Below are 26,571 nucleotides of genomic sequence, written 5' to 3' on the forward strand. Positions count from 1 at the left end.
GAATGCGAGAGGAACTGCAGCTTAATGAGAGGAATGACTCCTTATCGATAAGGTAGCTTCATTTGAGCTGGGCTGGACCTAGAGAGGAGCGCGCTATAGGAATTTGACAAGTTTTTTATTTTTGTGGGCTTGAGCCGTTGATAGCTGAGAAGTGAATCGAGTTAGATCGAAATGATTTTTCTTATCAATGAAATACGCAGATGCTGACATGGAATTCTTGGAAGAATATGTTAAGTTAACCTTAGGTATAATTAAGATTTCTTAGTCTGCAGTCTCCAGCTTAACACGCACGAGTTTCGCTACGGTCACACAACATTTGTTGGTGTCGTGTCACGCAGCACGACATTACTCCTCTCTATGTGCTTCTAATCCTAAAACTTTGTCACAAACACTTTGAATACGTTGACTTTAGCCTTGGCTTTCTCTCCGCCTGCCTTTGGCCGACAATTGAAGAACTGCGACGACGACGCACATTTCTAAGCGACGTGAGGACGTGCGCATTCCGTGGAGCTGGCAACGTTCACGAGTTTATGCAACGATCCATCATCTAAGCCAAGATTTTTGTTTTTGGTCGAGTCCGGACAGACGACGGCGGGTGGCAGCTGCAACTGCCAACAACAACAGCAGCGAGAGGAACAGCAAAAAGGCATTTTTTAGCCAAACACAAGAAACGCATTCGCGGTGGTTGTGACGTTCGTTGTGGCAGTGGCAGTGGCTGAGGTTGAGGTTTTTTGCGCCTGTTGTTGTTGTTGGCCATGCTGAGCATTGAGTGAGCGTTTGCATACTTAGTTACCTTGTCTTACAGTTGGGCTTCGCATGTTTTTGGCCATTTGGCGTTGCAATTGTTGTTGCTGTTGTTGTTGTTGCAGTCACAGTCAAGTCCAGCCACAGGCTCCAGGTTCAGCTCCACGTCCAGCTCGGAGCTGGCGGCCAAATGCAAATCTTGCACCGCCTCGCCCCGCTGCTTGGCACGCATGTATTGGAATTTTGATTTATCAATAGATGGCAGTGGGCGCCCAATGAGTCCAAAATGGAGTTAGACTCGGTGCTGGGGATCGGATCTTTGTTTTTGTGGCGAAAGCAAAAGTTTGTTTGCTGGCACGTTGAGCGAAAGGCGACTGGCTCAAAGTTGAAACGTGGCCGTGGCCAGACAGCTGCAACAGCTGCCACACCAGCACCACCAAGTGCCCAAGTGCCCGTCTCCATTGCTGACTAACATTAAAAAAAACTAACGTTGCACCACCACAGCACCGCTGCACCACACCACAGCGCCGCCGACTCATTTGACTTCTTTGGTTGGGGCGCGCAAAACATAAATCAAATGGAGGAAAATGTACAAGATAAATTTTTAAGCACACTTATTTAACACCTAACAACCTTGTTAGATGCATTTTGATGATGCAACCAGTCTCCGGGCCACGGCCGCAGCCGCAGCCTCAGCCACAGTCACAACCACAGTCAGAGCAGGCGCAGCCGCAGCCGCAGCCGCAGCCGCAGCATCGGCCACAGCCGGCGACAAGGTGGAGCAAACATAGAGAGAGGACTCAGAGTCAAGTCTGAAGACACGTCGCATCGTCGCACTTGTGGCTCAGAAATCTATACCGGAAAATTAAAAATTGTTAATAACACGACAAGCTGCGTGGCGGGGCTGTTGGTGCGGTGGTGCGCTGCCAACAACTGTTAGAATTGCTTTTCGGTGTTTGCGACTCACCGAAGCAGCGACAAAGAACACAACTTTGTGAATGTGAATGTTGGATGTGGTTCAACTTTTAAATTGCAATCGCAAATAACCACACACACACAGGGATAGTTGTGTGTGTGTGTGTGAGAGGGAGAGAGAGCAACTCTTCATCAAAGTCTCACATCTGCTCACATATAAATCTTGCGGTTCGGCTAAAGGGTGCCGAACGCGTTGAATTTTTAAAAAAATAATTTCTAAAAATTGCAATAAATATTGAGAGGCGCTGATAAGGCGTCAACATAAATCAGGTGGCATGTAGAAGAAGAAGAAAAAGCAACAACAACAGCAGTCACAGCCGCAGCAGCAGGAGACGCGGCAAAAAAAGCAGAACAAGCAAATGCAGACATAGCGGAAATTTCAAGACTGAGCCTGGCAATTGGTATTGGAAACTGGGAACTCAAGACACGGGGACCCGTGACTAATCAATGTAATAGTGTGAAATCTTCACACGACGCAGCCAGCGCAGGCCTCCAACTGTGGCATGCCGCATGCGGTACGAGGGGGGCCAGCGCTCTCATATTTTTTATAAGCTAATTCGATTTCAGCTGGTCAACCTTAGCAATCGATACAATTGCACGCTTTCTGCACACAACATGTTTCGCGCAGCACAGCTGCCACCCACGCAACCGCCAAACCACACAAGCAACAGCAGCAGCGGCAGCAGCAATAGTCAAGCCAGCAAACACTTTCATTGCCCCCATTGCAATGTGTGCCAGGGAGATTGGATTACAGCGTAGCTTGATAGCTTGGCTTGAGACTCTTGATTGATCCATAAGTAGGGTATGCTAATGGTCGACCGAGACAAGAGACACGAGGCACGAGACAGGAGATTAAAGCTTTGTATCTAAGCCAAATGAGTCAGAGTTAGGCACGAATTTCGGCGATATTTCACAATATTTCAAATGTCTTATTTACATTTGTGTGGAAAAATGTGTGTAATTATGATTATTATAATTGTGAATGCTTTAAGCAGCTTCGATTAATCGATAACACTTAGACAAGCTTATTAGAAACCGTTAACATTTAATCTAAGTTGTCATGGGTAGAAGACACGGCTCACATTCAACTTCAGAATGAATGTTGTTCAAATGGTTTCGCATAAGCTCAAAGTATTTGGCAATCAGCACTGTGCACTCTAAACTCTTCGCTCTTCCCTCTCTACCTGGCATCAGCTGCCCCTGCGCTCTTCGCATTTGATACTGTGGCACGTAGTCATTTCTCATCAGACGCGCTGCGGCACACTCATGGGGCAGGTAAATCATCCACATCTGCCGGAAATTGCATAAAAATATGCAAGGCTGCGTTGTTGCCTGGCCTATGCTGCAACAACAGCAACAACAACAACAACAACAGCAACTGCCACATGCTGCATTAGATGCACAGGAGGAGTGGCGAGACGGTTCAGCAACTACAGTAAGCCACGGGCCTCAAGACATGTCCGACTCTTATCAAACGCGCTGGCTGCTTGATAATCCGCGGCAGAGACACGACCGACATTTGGCCACCTTCTATTAGCCCCAAATGCAATGTTTCTTCCTCTCATCCAGTGCCCGCTGCTCTGCTGCTTTGTTGCCTAGCTGGTCGAGGTGTTAATCAAGCCAAACCACGATCCGATGGCCCAGGATGTGGCTGGGCGGCTGGCTGGCTGACTGGCTGGCTGGCTGGCTGCATGGGGAGCGCTGCTCGGATAGTTTCTCAGCACCTCGAGCCTCACACGCCAGTTAGCCAAGAAGCGGGGCAATCAACTGGCAGCTCGACCGCATTGTTGTTGGCCGAGCTTCGTGATGGCTGCCGAGCAGGCCGAGCTGTTTGGTTTTGGCCATGACAGAATTTCTCCTTCGTTTTGGTTGTTTCGTACGATAAATAAGGTAATTGAATGAAATTACTTTTGACAGCTTATTTGCATACATCAACAGCGGTCGCAGTAGCCAGCCGCAGCCATAGCCTCAGCCGCAGCTGGAGTTGAAGTTGGAGTTGGAGTTGGAGTTGGAGTTGGTGCTGAATCTCGAGCTCAAGTCAAGAAACTGAGGCCTTGTTAGCCCATAATTGGTTATTGAATGCTGTTGCACACACACATACACACACTCTCATTCACGCACACACACACACACACTCAATCACACACCCCGCACAAGTGTTTGGCTGAGTGTGCGAGGAAGTGCGTGCTGACAAAGATGAATAACTCTTGAGAAGTTTTGACGACAAACAACGCTTTCTGTATCTGCGAGCGCAGGCAAAACGAATGACTTGAGCAACGAACTCGATTTTTATCACTACTTAGCTCTTGTATTGAAGCATTTTGGTGACGAAATCTTTAACGCATTGAGTATGACATTTTGAAGCCCATTAAGTATATATCTTATCGAACGGAATGTTGACTTTTTACAATATAAGTATAAATATGTACAGTCTTTACTCTTGTTTAAACAAGCTCTCAGGGAAGCGATACAGTCATAAAGCCCCCCGAGGAACAATCGGATGTAAGTTGACTTTTAAATATCTCTCTACCTCAGGCTGGTCAATTGTTATTGTTCCTTTCCCAATGTTTTTTGTTCTTGATCTCTTTCTACATTTTGTCTCATTGTTTTCGTACTTATTTCTGGCAATTGGCGAATGCTCCGTTTTGATTTACCTTTCACTACAGTTCAGTTACTGCTGCTGTTGATACAGGAGATGGCAGCTGCTGGCAGTTATCGGAGAGGGCCAGGCGAAGCCCACTTGGTCAGGGCCAGGGCCATGGCCAGAGCCAGGTCCAGGCGTTGGCTGCTCATCCCAGCAGCTATTTCGTGTGGGCGTCTTTAGCAGCTGCGCCAGGGCAGCCGTCGGGATCTGTCTTTAGGCCGTGTTTCTCAACAGCAGTTCCATGTTGTTGACAGATAAAATTGCCAATCTGTTGGCTCTGACGACATCGTCGTCGTCGTCGTCGTTGTCGTTGCTTGGCGACAATTTCGCTCGGGTTAAACGGGTTTAAACGGCTGCCAACTAAGCTTAATGAAAGTCTTTAGTCAGCACAGCAGCCCAGCAGAGCAGCAGAGCAGCGGAGCAGCAATCTAAGCAGATCTTCACCAGGCGGACCGTTGCGACCCAACAGTTCGATGCCTTTGGCTTACAAAAAGTGTAATTAGCGCAGAAATTGAACGTGAGGAGTCGCCGCGACGTGGACACGTTTCGCTTTAAATGCATATCAGTCTGGGAGTCTGAGACAGAGACAGAGACACGGATGGATGGAGACAGACTCTGAGGGAGGCGGACTGTGAGCTCCCGTCTTGTTGTCGTCTGTTAAGCCTCCAGAGGGAAGGCGGCGAGCAGAGGGGGATTCCACTATTTAAAGTGAAATAATGACAGTTTTAATTGCTGATTTTTTGTGCTCGTTGTTCGTTGGCGTCTGGCAAAATGCCATAGCTGACTCTGTGACTGCCCCCGTCACCCCACTGCCCCGCCTTCTACCTGGTGCTGGGCTATTTTTAGGGTGGCGTAGGCCAGCAGCGTGCAGCCCGTAAAATGTAAATGTTGATTACGCAAATGCCAACTAATTGGCAGCCATTAAAGCCAGGTCAATGCTCCTGTACTGCGCCGCCAGCAGCAGCAGCAGCCGCATTCAGAGTTGAAAGCCCCAAAAAAATAAAAACCTAAATTTAAGTTGACATACGCTTAATACGCCGCAGCCCCAGGCAGGTCTCGAGACTATACAAAGCATGACCAGAACAAATTGCTCCAGTGACTGTTGCAAATTAAGTTAAGCCGTGCGGGGTTTAAGCCGTTGCCTTTAAATCAAATTAAAATTTTGACAACTTCATTTGTAATTGGCAGAGCAACCGTTTAACCGGCAGCAACGGTACCACACTACAACACCATAACCACCATAACCACCATAATAATCATTATTATATTGACTTCCTTTTTTACGCCCTCAGGTCTCGGCCAGCGATCCAGATTGCGGCGTGAATGCCATGGTCAACTATACGCTCGGCGAGGGGTTCAAGCATCTCACGGAGTTCGAGGTGCGTTCGGCCTCGGGCGAGATTTGCATTGCCGGCGAACTGGACTATGAGCGGCGCAACAGCTACGAGTTCCCAGTGCTGGCAACAGATCGAGGCGGACTAAGCACCACGGCCATGATCAAGCTCCAGCTTACAGATGTGAATGACAATCGACCTGTGTTCTATCCACGCGAATACAATGTATCTCTGCGTGAATCTGGACCTGCACAGACCACCGGCACGCCCATGCCCATTGTGGCTGTGGTTGCCACGGATCCGGATGCGGGCAGCTTTGGCCAGGTCTCATATCGCATTGTGGCCGGCAATGAGGGTGGCATCTTTCGCATTGATCGTGCCAGCGGTGAGATCTTCGTCATCCGGCCGGACATGCTGTCCGTGCGCACCCAGGCGATGCACATGCTCAACATCTCAGCCACGGACGGCGGTGGTCTGCGCACCAGCACCGATGCAGTCGTCTTCCTCAGTATCATCGATGCCATGCAACGGCCACCGATCTTCGAGAAGGCACGCTACAACTACTACGTAAAGGAGGATGTGCCCCGCAATACAGTCGTTGGCTCGGTGATAGCCACCAGCAGTGACACCGGTGAGTACCGCACAAATCTCAACTCCAACTGGAGCCAGGCCTCGCCACAGGGCAGACTCATCCGTTTGGCCAAGCTGTGTGTATATATATTGCACATGGGTCAGACCGTGGCTTCCAAACTTGGCGGCCAGCGTCGCGACGTCTTTGTATTGGATTGCATTCATTAGTTCAGTGAGCTGGAAAACAAAATATGCGCATATGATGGACGGACGGACGGATGAGCGGGCGATCGAATGGTCCAACGGTTGAATGCTCCAATCGTTGAGCCAAGAGAGAACAGCATGGCGACTATTTAATACCCTTGCATTGATGTGTATAGGGTTGAGAAGCGAAGATCAAATATAGTCAATACAACAATATAGTTTAGACAATATTATAGGCAGCTTTTATACACGACATTAATTATTGATAGACTTTCCGACAGACGAAGATTCTCCAGATTTTCTTAACAGTCTTATTACAAATCTTGTTTGGCTTTATAAATTGAAGTAAGATATGCAGCCAGAACATGGGAGTTTCTTCTGATATATGTGACATATAATATGTGAAAATGGTTATACTCTCCGTCAACAATATAAAAAGCTAAAGAAAATTAAAATAAAATTTGTACAAGCGAAAAAAAAGAGTGGCAGAGCGCTTGCTTGCAACAAAATGGGCCACTGGCCGGCAGAGAGACACAGGCAGAGCCACAGCAGGCGAACGAATTAGGAGCACAGCCAAGAGGAAGAGGCCAAGGGCGAGTGCGAGGGGAGGGGGAGGACACATGCACAACAAAGCCAAAGCAAAACACTTCAAACGCAAATTTCGGCAGAAATCTGCACCCATCAACGATATTCCACGTCCTCGTCATCGCTCGCTCGCTCGCTGATACAAAAGGCCAAGACACGAGCTCGAGTGCCTGTCTGCCGGGAGAAGCAAGGCTGGGGCTTGAGGCTGGAGAGAGGAGTTGAAGCAAAGACTGCGATTGCGACTGCGGCTTGGCTGAAGTTGGCAGGCTTTTTTTCTTGAACGGCTATGCAAAATGAATTTTGAGCTTTAATTTGCTGCTTTCGCTGTGCACTTCCTTTCATTGCTCCCGCTGCCGTTGCCCCTGGCCCCTCGGCTGGCTCTCATGTGTCAATCTGTTACCCGGCTCAGTGTTCGTTCATTCTTTCGTTCTATTGTTCCATCTGCAAACTCATTGCGCGTCCTTTGTTTGCCTCGCTGGCATTTGAATTGCCTTTAATGAGGCATCTTTTTGGCAACCCTTTGAACCCGCGCTTCCCCTTTTTGACATTCTTTCTCATCAATTTGTGTTATCTTCTTTAACCTCTTTCTCTCTCTCTCTCTCTCCCTCTATTTCTTTCTCAACTTTTAGCTCAACGCAGTCCAGTACGCTATTCTATATACTCGGGCGATCCGGATGGGTATTTTAGCATTGAGCCCGCCTCGGGAAACATACGTATTGCCCATCCGTTGGACCACGAGGCCAAGGCGCAGGTCTTGCTGAACATACAGGCGACGAGCGGGGATCCGCCCGTCTATGGCCACACACAAGTTAACATCGAGGTGGAGGATGTCAATGACAATGCGCCCGAGTTCGAGACGAGCATGGTGCGCATATCGGTGCCCGAGAATGCCGAGCTGGGCACACCGCTGTTTGCCGCTCATGCCCACGACAAGGACTCGGGCAGCAGCGGCCAAGTGACCTACAGCATTACGGGCAATGCCACCCAGCCGGCCCGTGGCAAGGCGCAGCCAACGGCCGCTGCGCTCTTTGCTATCGATGCACGCTCGGGCCACCTTGTGCTATCACGACATCTGGACTACGAGACCGCGCAGCGGCATTCGTTAATTGTGACGGCCACCGATGGCGGACTACCGCCTCTCTCTGCGGATCTCACCATACTCGTTGACGTTCAGGACGTCAATGACAATCCGCCCGTCTTTGAACGCGACGAATATGCGGTGAATGTGTCCGAATCGCGGGCCATTAATGCACAGGTAAGGCTCAAAACTTGTTAACTTGTTAACGTTACACTTAGAAAAATACTCTAGTAGAAAAATAGAAATACAAATTTCTTATGCAAAATAAAATTGTATTTAAATTTCCTTCAGAAGGCTTAGTCGAGAGCGAGTACTACGACTCAAACTACAGACTCTGTTATTCATTAATAGAATGAATTCCATTAATAGAATGATTGAATTTCATACCTAATGTTACTCTAGAAAGATAGTTCGAACTAACTTGGTAACAACTGGACTTGAGTTTAGTCACAGAGACAAACTTTTTCTAAGAGACTCTAACAACTTAGTATTTTTGTGAGTGCACCAGCTGCACCACTTGCCAGCCACGTTTGACTGCCTGAAGTTTTATTGAAAAATAAATTTTTGTAATGCAAACTAAATGCGCAACATAAATTTGATTAACAGCCCGTAAAAGTCACGCTTTTGTCAGGCAGGCGTCATATCTTTTTTAAAATATCTCAACACCCCAGAGAAGATGCTGCGGCTGCTGCTGTTGCTTTTGCTGCTGCATCCACGTCCAGGCCTGTTGCATGTTGCATGCGGCATGCGGCATGCTGCCTGTTGAACTAGTTTTGATCATAAAATCACTTTATATCTTTTGGCATCACGAGGCTGAAACGAGTTGCAGCAGTTCTAGGGATTCCTCTAGAGATTTACGCAGACATGCATCAGAGATTCCAATGCCGCCGCTTCAGTGGATGATTGATGACCGCCAGCCGTGTTTGGCATGTAGATCTCTTTCCCTCTCTCTCTCTCTGCCTCACTCTCTCCTTCTCTGACCACTCCAAATTAACACAAACTCTCAACTCTTTGTTGCAGATCATCCAGGTGAATGCCAGCGATCTCGACACGGGCAACAATGCGCGCATCACCTATCGCATCGTGGATGCGGGCGCGGATAATGCCAGCCAGAGTCTGGCGAGCGTTGGCAGTCCGGATGCAGATCTTGCCCAACATTTCGGCATATTTCCCAACTCCGGCTGGATCTATCTGCGTGCGGCTTTGGACCGAGAGAGTCGCGATCGCTATGAGCTGACCGTGCTGGCCACCGACAATGGCACACCGGCAGCACATGCGCGTGCTCGTGTGCTGGTCCGCGTGCTGGATGCCAATGATAATGATCCGAAGTTTCAGCGCGAGAGCTACGAATTTCGCATTGAGGAGAATCTACGACGCGGCGCAGTTGTGGGCGTTGTCAGTGCCAGCGATGCGGATCTGGGTGAGAATGCGGCCATACGCTATAGCCTGCTGCCAGCCAATTCCAGCTTTCAGGTGCATCCCGTCACAGGTGAGTCGATGCATCCTCTTGCCATAAATTAGTGTTCGCGCTGCGCGGTAGCCGCCAATCCGCAAAATGTCGCAGCGCCGAACAGCTCACTCAACGCCGTTAGAGTTCGTGTCCGAGTAGAAGCCACTGTCAAGCCAGCAGCCATGACCCATGGTCATTCATTACTGCTCCACTTGGCTGTCGCTTCTGCACTGCTCCTTGGCATTGCCCACGTCGCCCATAGATCAAACGCGCACGAGCAAACGGAAACCAGTTCCCCATACGAAGACGACGACGGCGCTGCTGACGATGGGGCAAGCGATAAAATGCGATCTGTTTGAGATATGGCTAGATGGGTAGATGGGTAGATGGCGCAGCCGGCAGCCAACTATCTCGGCTGCAGGCCAGGAGTAGCGCATGACCATTAGTGTTTGAGCAACAACAGTTTTAACGCTGTCAGCTCATCCGTCAATGGAATATCATTGGGTTGACATTTTGCAGGCCACTGTGCATGTATGTGTGTGTGTGTATGTGTGTATATGTGTGTGTGTGTAAGTGTGCGTGTCCGCTCTAGGGGCCTGGCTGCAAAGGAGCCACAGTCTGTACCAGCGCCAGCGTCTCGCTTCATTTAAATTAAATATGGAAATCGCGTGCAGCTAATCCTGGCAGCAATAGCAACAACAGAGGCTCTGGCAAACTCGTTTTTCCTGACATGATTTTCTTTTGGCCGCCACGCTGCCAGGCATGACATTTTGATGGCAACAGGCGGAGGCACCACCAGCACCACTGGCACACCAGCAGCCAACACTTTGGCATTAATCATCTGCGACCCAGTTACGAGCCACATTTTCCAAACTAATCAACAATGGTTAGCGGTAGCTCTCACTCTCTGTCTCTCTCTCTCTCTCTTTGGTTTCTCCTTGCTCTCTTTAACTCACTGTTTTATGAGAGTGAGTTGAGTGCTAACAGTGGTCTTCGAAGTCCTACCTAGAACAACTTTTATTCTAGGAAAAGTACTAGACAATAAGAGAGCAGTTACTTCCGAGCCATCCCTTACTCTAATCCTAGACTAAGATATAGAGTATACCATAGTCAAATATTCCCATTCCTCTATTGAACCTTGATTAATTACTAATAAAAAATGCTTCTCTTCTTCGCTTCTAATTGCAGGCGAGATAAGCACACGCGAGCCGTTGGATCGAGAGCTGCGAGAGTTATACGATTTGATGGTGGAGGCAAGGGATCAGGGCACACCGACGCGCAGTGCCCGGGCACCGGTGCGTGTTCATGTGACAGATGTGAATGACAATGCGCCGGAGATAGCTGATCCGCAGGAGGATGTGGTTAGCGTGCGCGAGGAGCAGCCACCGGGCACCGAGGTGGTGCGCATACGCGCCATCGATCGCGATCATGGCCAGAATGCATCCATCAACTATTCGCTGCTGAAGGGTCGTGACTCGGATGGCCACGGCCTGTTCAGCATTGATGCCAACACAGGCGTGATTCGTACACGCGTCGTCCTCGACCACGAGGAGCGCAGCATCTATCGCCTGGCGGTGGCCGCCACCGATGGCGGCAATCCGCCCAAACAGACGCTGCGAATGCTGCGCGTCGAAGTGCTCGATCTGAATGACAATCGGCCGACGTTCACCAGCTCCAGTCTGGTCTTCAGGGTGAGTGAGAGATTTATGGGCGGGTCATTTGCCCAAGCCCAAGCCCAAGCCCACAGCGACAAGGCAGACCCAAACGCAGAGACTGGCAGGCAGTTAGGCAGTCAGGCAGGCAGGTTTCTTCCAGGTGGTTCCAGGAAAACTTTTGTCTATTTGACGCTTCTAGTTTTACACGAAGTCCCTCCTTGGCTCGTTTGATTTCCTGCTTTTTCTGCAGTCGTGATCAGCGCGTTTGTCGCCTGCCTTTTGTGCGGATGATTTGTAGCATCGGGCGTCACGTGACAATGGGCAAGAACACGATTCCCCAGCCTCGGAAACAGACATCAGCGCGCTCGCGCTCTGAGTTGGGCTATCGGGCGGCACAGGGTGGTCAGCGCGGGCGCGAATGGCACAACTCTTCCTGATTTGCATTCACAACGTTGTCTGCAGGGGCACATTAAGGAGGTAACGGACATGAAGCGGCAACATCTTCCTTGACTGTCGTTATTCATGGCGCACGCGTAATTGTCACTCTGTGAACTGTGACTGCAGCACCGCCTGCGTCTACTCCCTGCACCAAGCCATCTTTTCCATTAACTGCAATTCGCAACCGTCAACTGAGTATTATACCCTAGCAGAGACTGTTTTAAGTGCCTGAAAAAATATGAAATGCATTAGTACAGAGAAGGACTGGCATCATTTTAAGCAATGTTTTCAGAATACTTATTTATGCTGCAGATTATAAGATAATAAGTGCTTAGGTTGTTACTTTATATTGTCATCTATATATTATATATCTGCTATATACCAACACTTGGTATCATTATTTCATATATATATTATCTTGTTATACACTATATATTAGCAGAATTCAGATTTCCTTGCTGCAAGTGTATTAATCATGCGCTGTTCTCCTCTCACTTTAGTTTTTGTTGTTTCGTCGCGCTGTTTAGATTTCGGCATGTTACTGTAGCAGTTAAAAACGATGCGACTTTTAACATTTTTATCACGTTCGATTCGCACATGTTTTGCATACCCTGCACATTATTGCATACACATGCCTATCTGCAATCCAGCACCAACAATTCCCATTCCCATTGCCAGAGCCCCACAGACGCCTGCGCATGTTCGCTTCATCCTTCATCCAGTTGCTGTTGCATTTCCGACACTGTTCTGGACGAGGACGAAAAGCCGAGTCTGATGGCTGCGACGCTTTGACATGCATTTAATTGCCTCTCCCTCTCTCTATCTCTCGTACTCTGCAACTATCTGTCTATACCTCTATCTCTGTCTCTCTCTCTGTCTGTCATTCAGCTGACCCTGTGCGTCTGGCCGCGGTTCGCCTTTTAAATCCGCTTCGGCAACAATTAAAATTGACACATTTCGTTGCGTTTCGTTGGCGGTTGCCTTTGATTCCGTGCTTTGTCCTCAACTGCATCTGCATTCTTCTCGCTTTGTTCTTATGCGTTGGCGTTGACCAAGCAGTTAAAGCTGGAGGAGCTTGAGTGGCTTGAGCTGGCCTGTTTGGAGGTTCGCAAACAAATCTTGCGCCGTCTTGCTCTTGATGCAGCCAGCATATAATATGCATCTTTGTAATTAAGCAATTTCAACCACCCGGCAAGTCTCTGCACCACCAACACAACTCGCTCTGATGTCTGGCATACAGTCAGCTATAAAAGTACACAACAAATCATGCGCCATTTTGGCAGTGTCCATTTTTGCAGCAATATTCCCTTGCATAATTTGGTGGTCAGCCGCAGCCGTAGCAGTAGTCGTTAGCAAACCAAAGAGCACCACTAAAATCAGCAACAGCAGTGGCAGCAGCAGCCGCACCACCAGCCACAGTCAGCAGCAGTCAACAGACCTTCTTCCTGCGTAATCTTGGCTGCGGCATAAATCTCGTGACTGTCATTTTTGTGTCTCCATTTTGGCGACCCAAACAATATTTTCAATGTATATTATGAAAAAAAAAAACAAGATGCACACACACACACACACACACACACACACACACACACACACACATACACACACAACACACACTCAGAACTGAGCCCTGCCGAGGAGGCAAACAACGCAAAACCTTTTTTGTTTTTATGCTGCGAAACGGTTTTTGCGGTTTTGCATATTAAATTCTTATATGCGAAGAGTTGCCGCTGCACCACCACACACCATACACCATACACCACTCATCCCTGCCCCTCGCTGGCCGTCAACCTGCAATTCGGCTCACATTTTTCTTCAGTGATTTTCGGGGCCGCCAACTTGGTCGGAATGCATAATTTCTTTTTAATGCCATTGCCAATGCCTCGGCTTCGGCCTCGGCCATGGCCAATGCCAGGCACTTGGTGGTTTGGAGGTTCGCCAACACAGCACCGCCCCACCCGCTCCGGCCAACAAAGCGTTTGGCCTGGGAAGCAGCAGCAGCAGCAGCAGCAACAGGCATCGAGCGTTGTTTTTGGGGGAATGAAATTTTTAAATGTTTGCTGCCTTCGTAATCTTGAAGTATGAATTATTGCTTTAAGATTGGATTTTCAACACTGTTGTTGAGATTAAGATACCCCGGCCCAGACCAGGCACAGTCACAGTCAAGTAGAGCGTCGTATGTAGTCCTCCTCTCGCCTTCCCTTTCCCACTCTCTTAATGCCCCAAACAGCAAATAATCTATAATTGCCTTTGCCGCATTTATTTACTCCGTTTTCTTCTTTTTTGTTGTTTTGTTTTGCAGGTACGCGAGGATGCGACCGTTGGTCATGTCGTGGGCTCGATTAGTCCCAATGAGCGCGCGGAGCTGCCTCTAGTTAGCAGCAATAGCCTGGATGAGCTGAACGATCAACTGTGCGTCACATACACACTCAATCCATTGACCAAGGATCTCATTGAGGGTGCCTTCGACATAGACAGAAATACAGGCAATCTGATTGTGGCCCGTCAGCTGGATCGTGAAGTTCAATCGGAGTTTCGGCTGGAGATACGTGCCCTAGACACTTCGGCTAGCAATAATCCGCAGAGCAGCGCGATCACTGTTAAGATCGAGGTGGCCGATGTCAATGATAATGCGCCCCGCTGGCCGCTCGATCCGATTGAGCTGCAGGTGAGCGAATCGCTGACCGTTGGCGCCATCATACACAACTTCACGGCCACCGATGCGGATTCCGGCACCAACGGAGAGCTTCAGTACCGCCTGCTGCGCTACACGCCCCAACTGAACGAGAGTCTGGAGAAGACGACGCCTCTGTTTGCGCTGGATTCGCTGACAGGCTCCTTGAGCCTACAGGCGCCGCTGGACTATGAATCGCTGCAGGAATACTTGCTCATTGTGCAAGCACTGGATCAATCCTCCAACATTTCGGAACGGCTGCAAACCTCGGTCACGGTACGACTGCGCATCCTGGATGCCAATGACAATGCGCCGCAATTTGTGGTGCCGAGCACAAGTGCAGGTGGTGCAGCCACAGTTTATGTGAGCGATGCCACGCGAATTGGCGAAATGGTAACGCATATTGTGGCCGTGGATCGTGACTCTGGGGAAAATGGACGCATAAGCTATGACATTGTCAGCGGCAATGGCGAAGGTCGTTTTCGCATCAAGCAGCAGTCGGGCATTATTGAGCTGGCCAAGACACTGCCACCTGCCTCAGAGCAGCTGGACAAGACTGGCAGATTCACACTGACGATCCGGGCCAGTGATCATGGCGCTCCAACAACGCAACAGACCACGCTTAGTCTTCACCTTCTGGTGCAGGGCAGCCACAGCAATCCGCCCAAATTTCTGCAAGCCGTCTATCAAGCCACCATCCTGGAGAATGTGCCCAGCGGCAGCTTTGTGCTGCAAGTAGCCGCTAAGGCCTTTCATGGAGCCGATAATGGTACGTAGACTTTGACTATATATCTTTGGAATAATAGATAGAGAGATAGAAAGAAAGACACAACTAGAGCATAACTCATACTAATTCCACCTATTATTATTTTACTTTGACATTGGACCTCTTTTATTTTGCTTCCACTAATTCTCAACTTAAATCTCCACAGCAAATCTCAGCTATGAAATACCCCCTGGCGTAGCAGATAACCATTTCCATGTGGACTGGCAGCGCGGCATTGTGACGACCCGTGGTCAATTCGATCGTGAAACGCAATCCCGCTACAATCTGCCTATTTACGTGCGCGATGCCAATCGTATCGCTGCCACGCCCACATCCGCCATACGTAAGCAACGATCTTCGGAGAGCAACACGGAGCCGGCAACCGGACAGCACTTCGACGTGGCCACACTGATCATCACCATTGGCGATATCAACGATAATGCACCAGAGTTCCGGCCGGGCTCCTGCTACGGGCTGTCCGTGCCAGAGAACAGTGAAGCGTCCATCATTCACACGGTGGTGGCCAGCGACCTGGACGAAGGCGCCAATGCAGAGATCGTGTATAGCATAATTGGTGAGTGATCCTTAATACATGGCTTTACTAGCTTAAATCTAATTCGTGCCATGCGCTTTGTTGTCTCTTTCTATGACAGGCGGCAATCTGGGCAATAAATTTAGCATCGATGCTAGAACAGGCGAGCTGAGCGCACGGTCGTTGGATCGAGAGCAACACGCTCGATACACGCTACAGCTGCAGGCTTCGGATCGCGGCCAGCCCATCACCCATCAGGGTCATTGCAACATAAGTGTTTTCGTGGAGGACCAAAATGACAACGAGCCGCGTTTCGAGCAGCCAAAATATGTGGCCAGTGTGCCGGAGAATGCAGCAATTGGCAGCAGCGTGTTCCGCATTAACGCTCGCGATGCCGACCTGGGCGTTAACTCCAAGTTGGTGTACTCCCTGGCCAATGAGACGCAATGGCAATTTGCTATCGATAGCGCAAGTGGACTCATTACAACCGTTGGGTAAGTCCTGATGAAGTAGTCGTCCTATAACAAATATCAAATAGCCCACATCAAATTAAGTTAGTCTAAACGGATTGAGGCTTCAGACTTAAGCTAAAGGGATATTTGTCTTGGGTCAATGCAATGCGACATCTTATCGGCGGGCTAGATCTCAGCGCAAGGACAATGCCAGTGAAACATTGAAATACTTAATTTCCTCAATAACAACGCGAACTAATGCGACTGCGATTGCGAATCCCAACTACAAGTAGACAACATCCTACGCAGCGACGATTCGGTAAAACCCTCCGCAGCAGCTATAAATAGCATTGGGCCTTGTAGCTTTATGTGTGTGTGTGTGTGTACGCATAAAAAGGATTGGCTCTACTTTTTTGCTACTTCGCAGAGCTGGCTTATAAGGTCGGGTCTGGAGCTGGTCTCGGCCTCTGTACTTGAGGGCCCCCTCTGGTGCAAATTTATGCTTATTGACAATCAATGATGACAACAATTGCTTGTTCCGTCTGATACCAAGAGAGAGAGGGAGAGAGAGAGGAAGAGAGAGGGGGAAGCGGGACGGGGAGGGGTGTTACAATTGCGTTACTAGCGCTCAGTTCCGGCCTGAAATGCAGGCAGAGATCCTACTCGATCCAACTCGAAGTTCTTCTGTTCGCTTGATGCATTGCCCCCGATGCCTTTCTAGATTTGGGTTTAGCTTTAGCTTTTTAGCACTGGGAGCACTTGAGTTGACAGTAGCGTCAGTGTTTGCCATTTATACAAACGCGATCCGCTGTCATGTACCAATTTTTATCTTGCGCTGATTGTCGGCAAACAATAAAAACGAAAAACCCCGCCAACCAAAACCAACAACAGAAACCTAAAAGAAAAAATTGTGAAAAAAAGCGAACCCAACCAAACCGAACCAAAACTCGGAAAACAACGATGAGAACAGAGCGCAGCAGCAGCAGCACCACATGGCGAGGTAGAAGAATTGTAGAGCGACAGTCAAGACTGGACAGCGTGGACGGGCAGACAGATGGACAGACGTACAGCCGGGACAGACATTTCGTGACGTTGTTGTTAGTCTTGGATCGCTTTCGCGGTCGCGCTCTTGGACTTGGACTTGGACTTGGACTCGCGCTGCTTGGGCTAAATAAAGTCAGGATTGGAGCAGCAGAAGAAAAAATATAAAAAGACAACAGCAAAAATGTGGCTGCCGCTTGTCCAGCCTGTTGCTGCTGCTGCTGCTGTTGTTGTTGTTGTTGTTGTTGTTGCTGCTAGCTACTTTTTTGTGCAGACTCTGACGAACTGACTGACCGGACAAGACTAGGCGCAGTTGCTGAGGCTCTCGCTTGTTGCTTCGCCTGTCTGATGATCAGCAAGCGCAGCCGACAATGACAACAACAACAACAACAACAAAACTGTTGACTGACCCTTGGCAGGCATTTCTGTTGCTGCTGCTGCTGCTGTTGTTGTTGCTGTTGTTTTTGAATAGACAACAACAAAATGCGACGACGAGCGGAATGTTTCTGCAGCCAGTTTCTTCACTTTGACTGATTCAATTCATAAAATCCGAAAGCAAAACTGGACTTAGTACAGACATAGATTGCATACCCTAACAAAGCTCAACCAGAGTCAAATCTTTAATACAATTAGATCCATAGATATGATTTAAATTAAAATATACCAATAGTTTCTGGAGCAAAAAGAAATATTTCCCTTCACTAAGTTTTCAGCTCTGCTTCAAAAATATAAAATCAATGTGCGGCATATGCCTTGCAGAAATGTTTATGCCTCGCGCTACAGAGTATAATGAGGCTCAACGGCAACATGGAGCTGTAGAGATAGAGCTACAGAGCTGCATAGCTACAGCTGAAACTGGATGAGCTCGTAATTTGCTAAATTCGTTTTATTGGACGACATGCAATCGCGTCGAGCAACGAGCAGCGAGACTTGCTCAACCCTTTGACTATGGCTAGGATTTTAATCATTTTGGTTTATTATTTGTGGCAGATACCACATACCAGAATGCCAGTCGAGTGGGGCTTTCTGGCACAGGCGGGTTCTTGAGCGTGCAGTCAGATTAGCTGCAACACGAGTGGATCATTTCAACAGCAATATTTGCTGGCAAGCAAATGACTTAATTACCTGGCAGCCCTCCCCCTCCCCCCCACTCCCTCTGCCTCTCAATGCCCCCATGCCCCACTGTTAGTCGTGATTCTGTTGTGTGTGTTTCTGGGATTAATTCCACATCATTTCGTGATGCTAATTGTGGCTGGGATTACGTTAAAGCAAAGCAGCGGGCGACTAATTAGTGTCGCTAAAGATACCCATTCGATTGTTTTTACTCTCGACCGAGCATAAAGCCTAATCAGCGATCCATCGGACTTCCAGCTATGAATTCCTCTTGACGCTCAGCATACTAATTGACTGCATTTCTCTATGCCCTTCCACAGCAAACTGGATCGCGAGCTGCAGTCCACCTATAGCTTCATGGTATTGGCCACCGATTGTGGACGCTACGAGGTACGTTCCAGCAGCGTTGCTGTGCAGATCAATGTGCTGGACGTCAACGACAACAAGCCCATCTTCGAGCGTTATCCCTACACTGGGCAAGTGCCAGCACTCATTCAACCCGGCCAAACGCTGCTCAAGGTACAAGCGCACGATGCAGACCAGGGCGCCAATGGGGAGCTGCTCTATGCCCTCAAGGCGGACAGCACACTGACTTCAGCTGCCATGCGCAGCAAATTTCGCATTAATCCCAACACAGGCGCCCTGAGTGCCACCCAGAGCCTGGCCAGCGAGACGGGCAATTTGCTGCAGCTCGAGATTATTGCACGAGACAAGGGCAATCCCCCGCAGAGCAGCGTTGGTCTGATCGAGCTGCTCGTGGGTGAGGCCAGCCCCGGAGTACCCGTGCTGCACTTCCAGAATGAAACCTATCGGACAAAGCTGCGCGAGAACTCCCCGACAGGCACAAAGCTACTCCATGTGACCGCCGTGCGTAGCGATGGCCGCCGGCAAAAGCTGAATTTCTCCTTCGGCGCGGGCAATGACGACGGCATCTTTGCGCTTGACCCAGCTACAGGCGAAATACGTGTGGCCAATCCTTTGCTGCTGGACTACGATCGCTTTTCTACGCCCACGCTAGCGTCGCTCAGTCGCGGACGTGCCATGCACTATGAGCAGGCTGAGCTGGAGCAGGCCGAGCAACTGGAACAGGATAGCACGAATAGCTCAAGGAGTCAACGCGCCTTAACCAGCTCCTCGTTTGCACTGGCCTCGACTCAGCCGCATGAACTGCGCCTTGTGCTGGTGGCACGCACCACCGAGTCGCCGTTCCTGTCCAGCTACGCGGAGCTGGTGGTCGAGCTGGAAGATGAGAATGACAACAGTCCGCAGTTCTCGCAGCGACAATTCGTGGCCACCGCCTGGGAGGGCAATAGCAAAGGCACCTTCGTCGCCCAGGTGCAGGCTTTCGATGCCGACGAAGGCGCCAACGCACGCCTTCGATATCACATAGTGGATGGAAACCATGACAATGCCTTCGTCATTGAGCCCGCTTTCAGCGGCATTGTGCGCACAAATATTGTGCTCGATCGCGAAATCCGTGACGTCTACAGCTTGAAGATAATCGCCACAGATGAGGGTGTGCCGCAGATGACGGGCACCTCAACGATACGCGTGCACATCGTGGACGTCAACGACAACCAGCCCACGTTTCCGCCCAACAATGTGATCAGCGTCAGCGAGGGTAAGTTGAAAAGTTAACAATTTCGTTAGTTATAAGTAAAATGAAATGCAAATTGGACAAACCCAGAACTCCGAGCTCTAATACTATACAAGACTCAAAGAGAATGGGATTTATGTGCATCCTATATGAACTGTTTCCTAACTAACTTTGCCTATCTTCCCATTTTCCCTTTTCCTTATCATTTGCAGCTACCGAGCTGGGCGCTGTGATAGCCTCCCTGTCGGCCAACGATGTGGACACCTACCCCTCGTTGACTTACCGTTTGGGCAGTGACTCACCTGTTGAAATGGACAATCTGCTGCACTTCAGCTTAGATCGCTACAGTGGCAAGTTGGTGCTGAAGCGTCGCCTGGACTACGAGCTGCAGCAGGAGTATCAATTGGAGATAATAGCTTCTGATGCGGCACACGAGGCGCGCACCACATTAACCGTCAGAGTGGCCGATGAGAATGACAATGCGCCCAGGTTTCTGGTACAGAAGCCGCCCGCCTACTTTGCGCTCTTGCCCGCGGCAACAGAGCTGCTGGAAAGCTCTTCGATGGACGTGGAGTTGCTGACAGTGAATGCCACAGATGCGGATGCAGAGGGTCGCAACTCAAGGATTAGCTATCACATCGAACCGCCAGTGGTTGGCTTCAGTGTGCATGCCACAACGGGCGTGGTTTCGGTCAACATGAGTCACCTGCCAGCTGCGGTATCCAGCAGCGGAGATTACTTCTTGGGCATTGTGGCACGGGATGCGGGCAAGCCTCAGCTAAGTGGCGCCACGCTGCTGCGTGTGCAGCCAGATGACAGTGGCGCAGGGCGCACGCAGTTCTTGCAAACACAATACCGCGCACAGATCAGCGAGGCGGCACCGCTCGGCTCCGTGGTCCTGCAACTCGGACACGATGTCAAGGATCAAGCCTTCACCATCGTCGCAGGCAACGAGGAAGCCGCCTTCGAGCTGCTGCCCAACAAGGCGCTCGTGCTGGTCAAGATGTTGGATCGCGAGCGCAACGATCTCTATAAGCTGCAGCTGCATCTCAGCCAAGGCAACACAGCGCCAACTAGCACCAGTTCCAATTCCAATTCCAACTCTAGCGCAGGCATTACGGTCTTTGTCAGCGTGCTGGATGCCAACGATAATGCGCCCATCTTTGATCCCAGCGCCAAGTATGAAGCTGAGATTAGCGAGCTGGCGCCACTGCGTTACTCCATCGCCCAGCTGCTCGCCCTGGATGCCGATCAAGAGAACACGCCCAACTCAGAGGTGGTCTACGACATCAGCTCCGGCAACGATGAGCACATGTTCACCATTGACCTAGTAAGTGGAGTGCTGTTCGTGAACAATCGCCTGGACTACGATAGTGGTGCGACGAGCTATGAACTGATTATACGCGCCTGCGATAGCCATCAGCCTCGGCCATTGTGCAGCCTGCAAACGTTCCACCTGTCGCTGCACGATGAGAACGACAATGCGCCACAGTTTCCGCTTGCTGAATACGTACACTTTCTGGCCGAGAACGAGCCGCTGGGCAGCTCCGTGTTTCGTGCCCATGCCAGCGATCTGGATCGCGGTGCCTTTGGCCAGCTGAACTATAGCCTAGTGGCAGCAGCTGACGATGACAGCTCATGGCGTCTGTTCCGCGTGGATGCCGCCACGGGCATTGTCAGCTCGGCCGCAGTCTTTGACTACGAACAGCGACAGCGTTACAATATGCAGCTGCGAGCCAGCGATATGGGCGGACGCAGCGCGCGGGTGGCGGTGCGCGTTGAGATTGAGTCACGGGACGAGTTCACGCCACAGTTCACGGAGCGCACATATCGGTTCGCGCTGCCAGCATCGGCGGCACTGCCGCTGGGCTTTGTCGTTGGCCAGGTGACGGCCACAGATGCTGATAGCGGTGCGGACGGACGTGTGGTTTACCAATTAAGCGCACCACACAGCCACTTCAAGGTGAATCGCAGCAGCGGTGCGGTGCTGATCAAAAGGAAGCTAGACGACAGCCTCATCGACGACGGCCGCGATATCAGCCTGGTAATCTCTGCCTCGTCGGGCCGCCACAACTCGCTGACGAACATGAGCGTCGTGGAGATTGCGCTGGATCCGCTGGCACATCCCAACACGAACCTGGCATCTATTGGCATCGCCGGTGGTGCAGCGGGCGGTGCGGCTGGTGGCGGTGCCATTGGCTCAAGCGGCTCACCCAGCGATTGGATTGTCGGTGTGCTAGTCACGCTCCTGCTCATCCTTTGCGCCGCCGCGGGCATCTTCCTTTTCATCCACATGCGCAGTCGACGGCCGCGCAACGCAGTCAAGCCACATCTCAGCAGCGAAACGGTGGGCGTCGGCAACTCCAACAGCTATGTGGATCCCAGTGCTTTCGACACCATGCCCATTCGCGGAGGCATGACGGCAGCGGGTGCTGCCGGTGGTGCTGTTGCCTCTGGTCAATTCGCACCACCCAAATATGATGAGATACCTCCGTTTGGACCACATGCAGGCAGCTCCGGAGCAGCAACCACATCAGAGCTGTCCGGCTCAGAGCAATCGGGCTCGAGTGGTCGCGGCTCAGCGGAAGATGACGGCGAGGATGAGGAGATACGCATGATCAATGAGGGACCATTGAGTCACCGCGCTGGCGCCGGCGCTGGCAGCGATGATGGACGCATTTCGGACATCTCGGTGCAGAATACACAGGAATACCTGGCCCGCTTGGGCATTGTGGATCATGACCCCAGCGGCGGCGGCACTGGCGCTGCCTCTAGCATGGCCGGCTCCAGTCATCCCATGCCCATGGCCATGCCTATGCCCACGCTGCATATGTTCGATGCCGACGAAACGGCTCGCTCGGACATCACAAATCTGATCTACGCCAAGCTGAACGACGTGGCGGGCGCTGGCTCGGAACGTGGCAGCAGCGCAGACGATGCGGCCACCACTGCGGGCAGCATTGGCACCGTGGGTCATGGTCACGGACACGGCGTAATGGCTAGCTATGGTGAGGTGCCCGTACCGGTGCCAGTTGTGGTTGGCGGCAGCAATGTAGGTGGCTCGCTCAGCTCCATTGTGCATAGCGAGGAGGAGCTGACGGGCAGCTACAACTGGGACTATCTGCTCGACTGGGGTCCGCAGTATCAGCCACTGGCGCATGTGTTCTCCGAAATAGCAAGACTGAAGGACGACACGATGTCGGAGCATAGCGGACACAGTGGCAGCGGCGCATCGTCCAGCGCCAAGAGCAAACAATCTTTGGCCCACTCCTCACACTCCTCGACGGGTGCTGGCAGTGTGGTGCTGAAGGCACCACCCGCGCACATACCACCACCGTTGCTGACAAACGTTGCACCACGCGCCATCAATCTGCCCGTGCTGGGCAATGCGGGTGGTCTGCGTCTGCCGCCCCATCTCAGCATGTCCGGACTGCCGCGTTCGCCCATCGGCCACGAGGTCAGTGGTGGCTTCAGCACCTCGTCGGCCATGTCGCCATCGTTTTCACCTTCGCTCTCGCCGCTGGCAACACGCTCTCCATCGATTTCGCCGCTGGGCGGACCGCCCACCCACATGTCGCATGTCTCGCTGCCGCGCCACGCCCCACAGCCCAGCCAGCGCGCTAATGTGGGTACGCGCATGTGAGCCACCGCCCGCATCTAGCCGTGTACTGAACCCGCAATTCCCCCCAAATCTGTGTGATCAAACATTAGAGTTTAGCCTACTTAGCGTACTTAGTTCTAGTTAGTGCCAGAGACTTGAATTTGAATGGAGCGCAGCTGCACATGCATAGTATTAATTGCACCACAACATATGAAATACCATCCATACACACGCACACACACAAACACACATACATATATGCATTATAAAGTCTAAAGTGTCTAAGCAACACTTTTCTGAGGCCTTTCCAAAACGTTTATCAAAAGACTCAACACTTTCTGCAAAAGATATCGAGCTAGCTATGATAGATTAGGTTATCTTAATCAGTTAAACTATTTACTATTCGATTCTTCTGTTGTTAATTAACATTCTATTAAATTAACTTCTATAAGTCATGCATTCATTACGTATCACATTCCGATGAAAAGTGTTGCTGGGAACTCATTAGGCACATCAACATACCAACACCAACACCAACACACTCACACACACACTTATACACACAGGCACGCATAGCTGTTGTATGTAATGTATATATATAGTATATGTACGATTGTAGTAGTAACACGACCACAAAGCCAACAAAGACTCTCTGATAAATATGCTTGGTTGGCCGCCTCGAAGCGCCAACGGGCCGAACAGACAAAAAACCAAGCCAGCCATAAGTTGTAAGCATTTCTTAAAAGCTAAAAAAAATGAAAATAATAATAAAGCAGACATAAAACGTAGAGCCTAACGTAGTACGTAACAAGTAGTACGTAAAACATGTAGAGTTAAGCATAGAACTAAACTAGTTTTTTCTTCGCTACGAATCGCGAACGAAAGGAAACGCGACTAAACGAACCAAGTGCACTTAACCATTAAACATTACCATTTAGAATCGAACAAGAAGAAGAATATTAAAAAAAGAACGCTCGCATGTCTGCCTCTATTCCCATTCCCATTCCAATTCCCCCACACCATGATATCGCATTATCAAAATAAAGAGAATAATCAACCTGAGATACTAAGAAATGAAGAGAAAGAGTCGAGTGCCTCGTGAGGAAGGAGCAGCAGGCGGGGGATGGAGAAGTGTAAAAAGTTGTTTTTAGTAATCATTGGAGAGCCCTTGTAAATGTTTTTCCATACTTAGCACGATATATGCATGCATATACCATTTACGATATACATGTACGATTAACGATATATGCCTTACGATATGTAGCTCTTAAGTTGTAGGTTCTTAGTTATTTTTCACTTTATGTGTGATGCTAATTGTTTAATTCTCTCTCTACGATCTAGCAAAGCTGTAAAAATTTATATTAATATAAGTTTGCATATATATTCTGTATTCCATTGTAGATCTAGAGCATTATGTTTAAGCCTTAGTTTGTAATAGCGAAAGAAAAAATCAAAAATAAATATGAAATATACTAAAAGACCACTTGAGATCTTCTTGCCACATTCAACATGTTACAAATTGCTGTTGTGTTTGTGATTAATTTCCATTAACGTTTCGACAGCCCCAGGCAGCAACCACCAACCAGCAACAGCACCAGCAACCACAAGGACTGCAAATTTACAGTCATCGAGGAAGAGCTGGAAATGGATTGCCGGCAGAACGCCTTCATTATTATTATTTTTGCTGTTGTTTTCCTTGCATGCCCTTACAGTGGGTATTATAATTATGTCACGCAATGTGTTACACATAAAGGCAGCCCTTGGCAAGCCGATAAGGTATCTCAATCTCGATCTCAATCTTAATCTTAATCGTGGGTATGAACTGTGTAGTTGTTTCATATTGCTGCAAGCACTATGCATCAGACAGCTCGAATCATACCTTGTATATCGAAAAAGAGCCGTAAGGCTGAATGGAATTAATAGCTTTATCATTTAGCTACCTAAAATAAAAAGTTGACGATATTGAAAACTTTTTTGGATCGAAATTGAATTCGATTATAAAATAGAGTATGGAGTCGTCTGCGATTCTTACTTAATGCTCCTTTTTTGGGAGGCAAAAGCAAAAGTGGCAGCCACGCCCATGTCAGAGTGAGAACATTGGGTAGTTGCACAAAGGTCTTGCACATGTTGTAGGTGGCAAAAACGTAGCTGAACTCTTGAACTGGCATGCCACATACGCAGCAACCGCCGCGTCTCCAAGCAGCTCTCAGCCAAAGCAGCCTGCTCCACTCCAGCTTGTTGTCGCGCTTTGCAATCTGAGTCGACGATAGGCGGTGGCCGCCTTGTTGCTGCTGCTGCTGCTGCTGCAGTTACCGCAAATTCTAGACGTGCTGCAGACGCAGCAGCCAAGAAGCGAAGAAGATCCAACTGCTGGCTGAGGATTGAAAGGCAGCAGCAGTCGGAGCGACGTCGCACTTTGTCTTCATTTCAAAGCCGTTGCATGAACTCATTTATTTGTTTCTGATTTCTGGCCAGTAACACACCTCTCCAGAGCAGGCCCCCGCGCATGTCTGGTCCCCCTTAGGCCCTGTCGTCATTATCATTATTCTGCTGCACACTCCTTTTGACCAGTTGAGTTATTTCCATTTGCCAGTTTCGACTTTTGGACTGGATTTGCTGCTGTTGATGCTGCTTCTGCTCCTTCCACCTATTGGTATCAATTGCAGTGGATCTTGTTTTTGTTTTTGTTTCTGTTATAGTCACATGGCGTTCCACTCCCGACCGGGTTATTATTATTAGTTTGTGCGTCAATTCATATTACTTGTAATACAAACAACTGGAAAACTAGCATCTTTAGCTGGAGGATCAGCCACAACAGCAACTCTGATGATGATTATGGGTTGCTCTCTCGCCTAGGTATTCATTTTGGGCCACGCAGCATTCCTTTTGTTTTTGGGGTGTGTTCGGCAGACAGCAACGCGACGGCGGAAAGTGAAAAGCCTTAATTTGTTATAGGCCAAAGACAACAACAGCAACAGCAACAGCAACGGGCCCGTTGGGTTTATTTTTAAAGCCATTTAAGTGGTTGTATGGCAGTGTGGCTATGCTGGCTGCGCTGGCCTGTCTCAACTTTAAGCACGTACACGTACACGTACTAGCCGGGCCTTTACATTGTTCT

The 26,571-nt window shown here is 49.7% G+C and overlaps 1 protein-coding gene across 1 annotated transcript in view; it reads left to right on the plus strand.

Moving 5' to 3' along the window:
• Positions 1-24,644, plus strand: part of LOC111599039 (protein dachsous) — a 79,540-nt gene extending 54,896 nt beyond the window's left edge. The window contains exons 3-11 of the mRNA XM_023314553.2: positions 5,656-6,328; positions 7,686-8,311; positions 9,155-9,623; positions 10,773-11,275; positions 13,980-15,120; positions 15,284-15,691; positions 15,771-16,143; positions 18,576-19,876; positions 20,065-24,644. Coding sequence (XP_023170321.2) covers positions 5,656-6,328; positions 7,686-8,311; positions 9,155-9,623; positions 10,773-11,275; positions 13,980-15,120; positions 15,284-15,691; positions 15,771-16,143; positions 18,576-19,876; positions 20,065-23,495 — 8,925 coding nt within the window. The 3' untranslated portion in view covers positions 23,496-24,644. The remainder of the gene's footprint in view (positions 1-5,655; positions 6,329-7,685; positions 8,312-9,154; positions 9,624-10,772; positions 11,276-13,979; positions 15,121-15,283; positions 15,692-15,770; positions 16,144-18,575; positions 19,877-20,064) is intronic.
• The last annotated feature ends 1,927 nt before the right edge of the window (positions 24,645-26,571 follow it).

This window comes from Drosophila hydei, unplaced genomic scaffold, assembly GCF_003285905.1.
Source record: "Drosophila hydei strain 15085-1641.00,03,60 unplaced genomic scaffold, DhydRS2 tig00008114-arrow-pilon, whole genome shotgun sequence".
In the NCBI taxonomy this organism is placed as follows: domain Eukaryota; kingdom Metazoa; phylum Arthropoda; class Insecta; order Diptera; family Drosophilidae; genus Drosophila; species Drosophila hydei.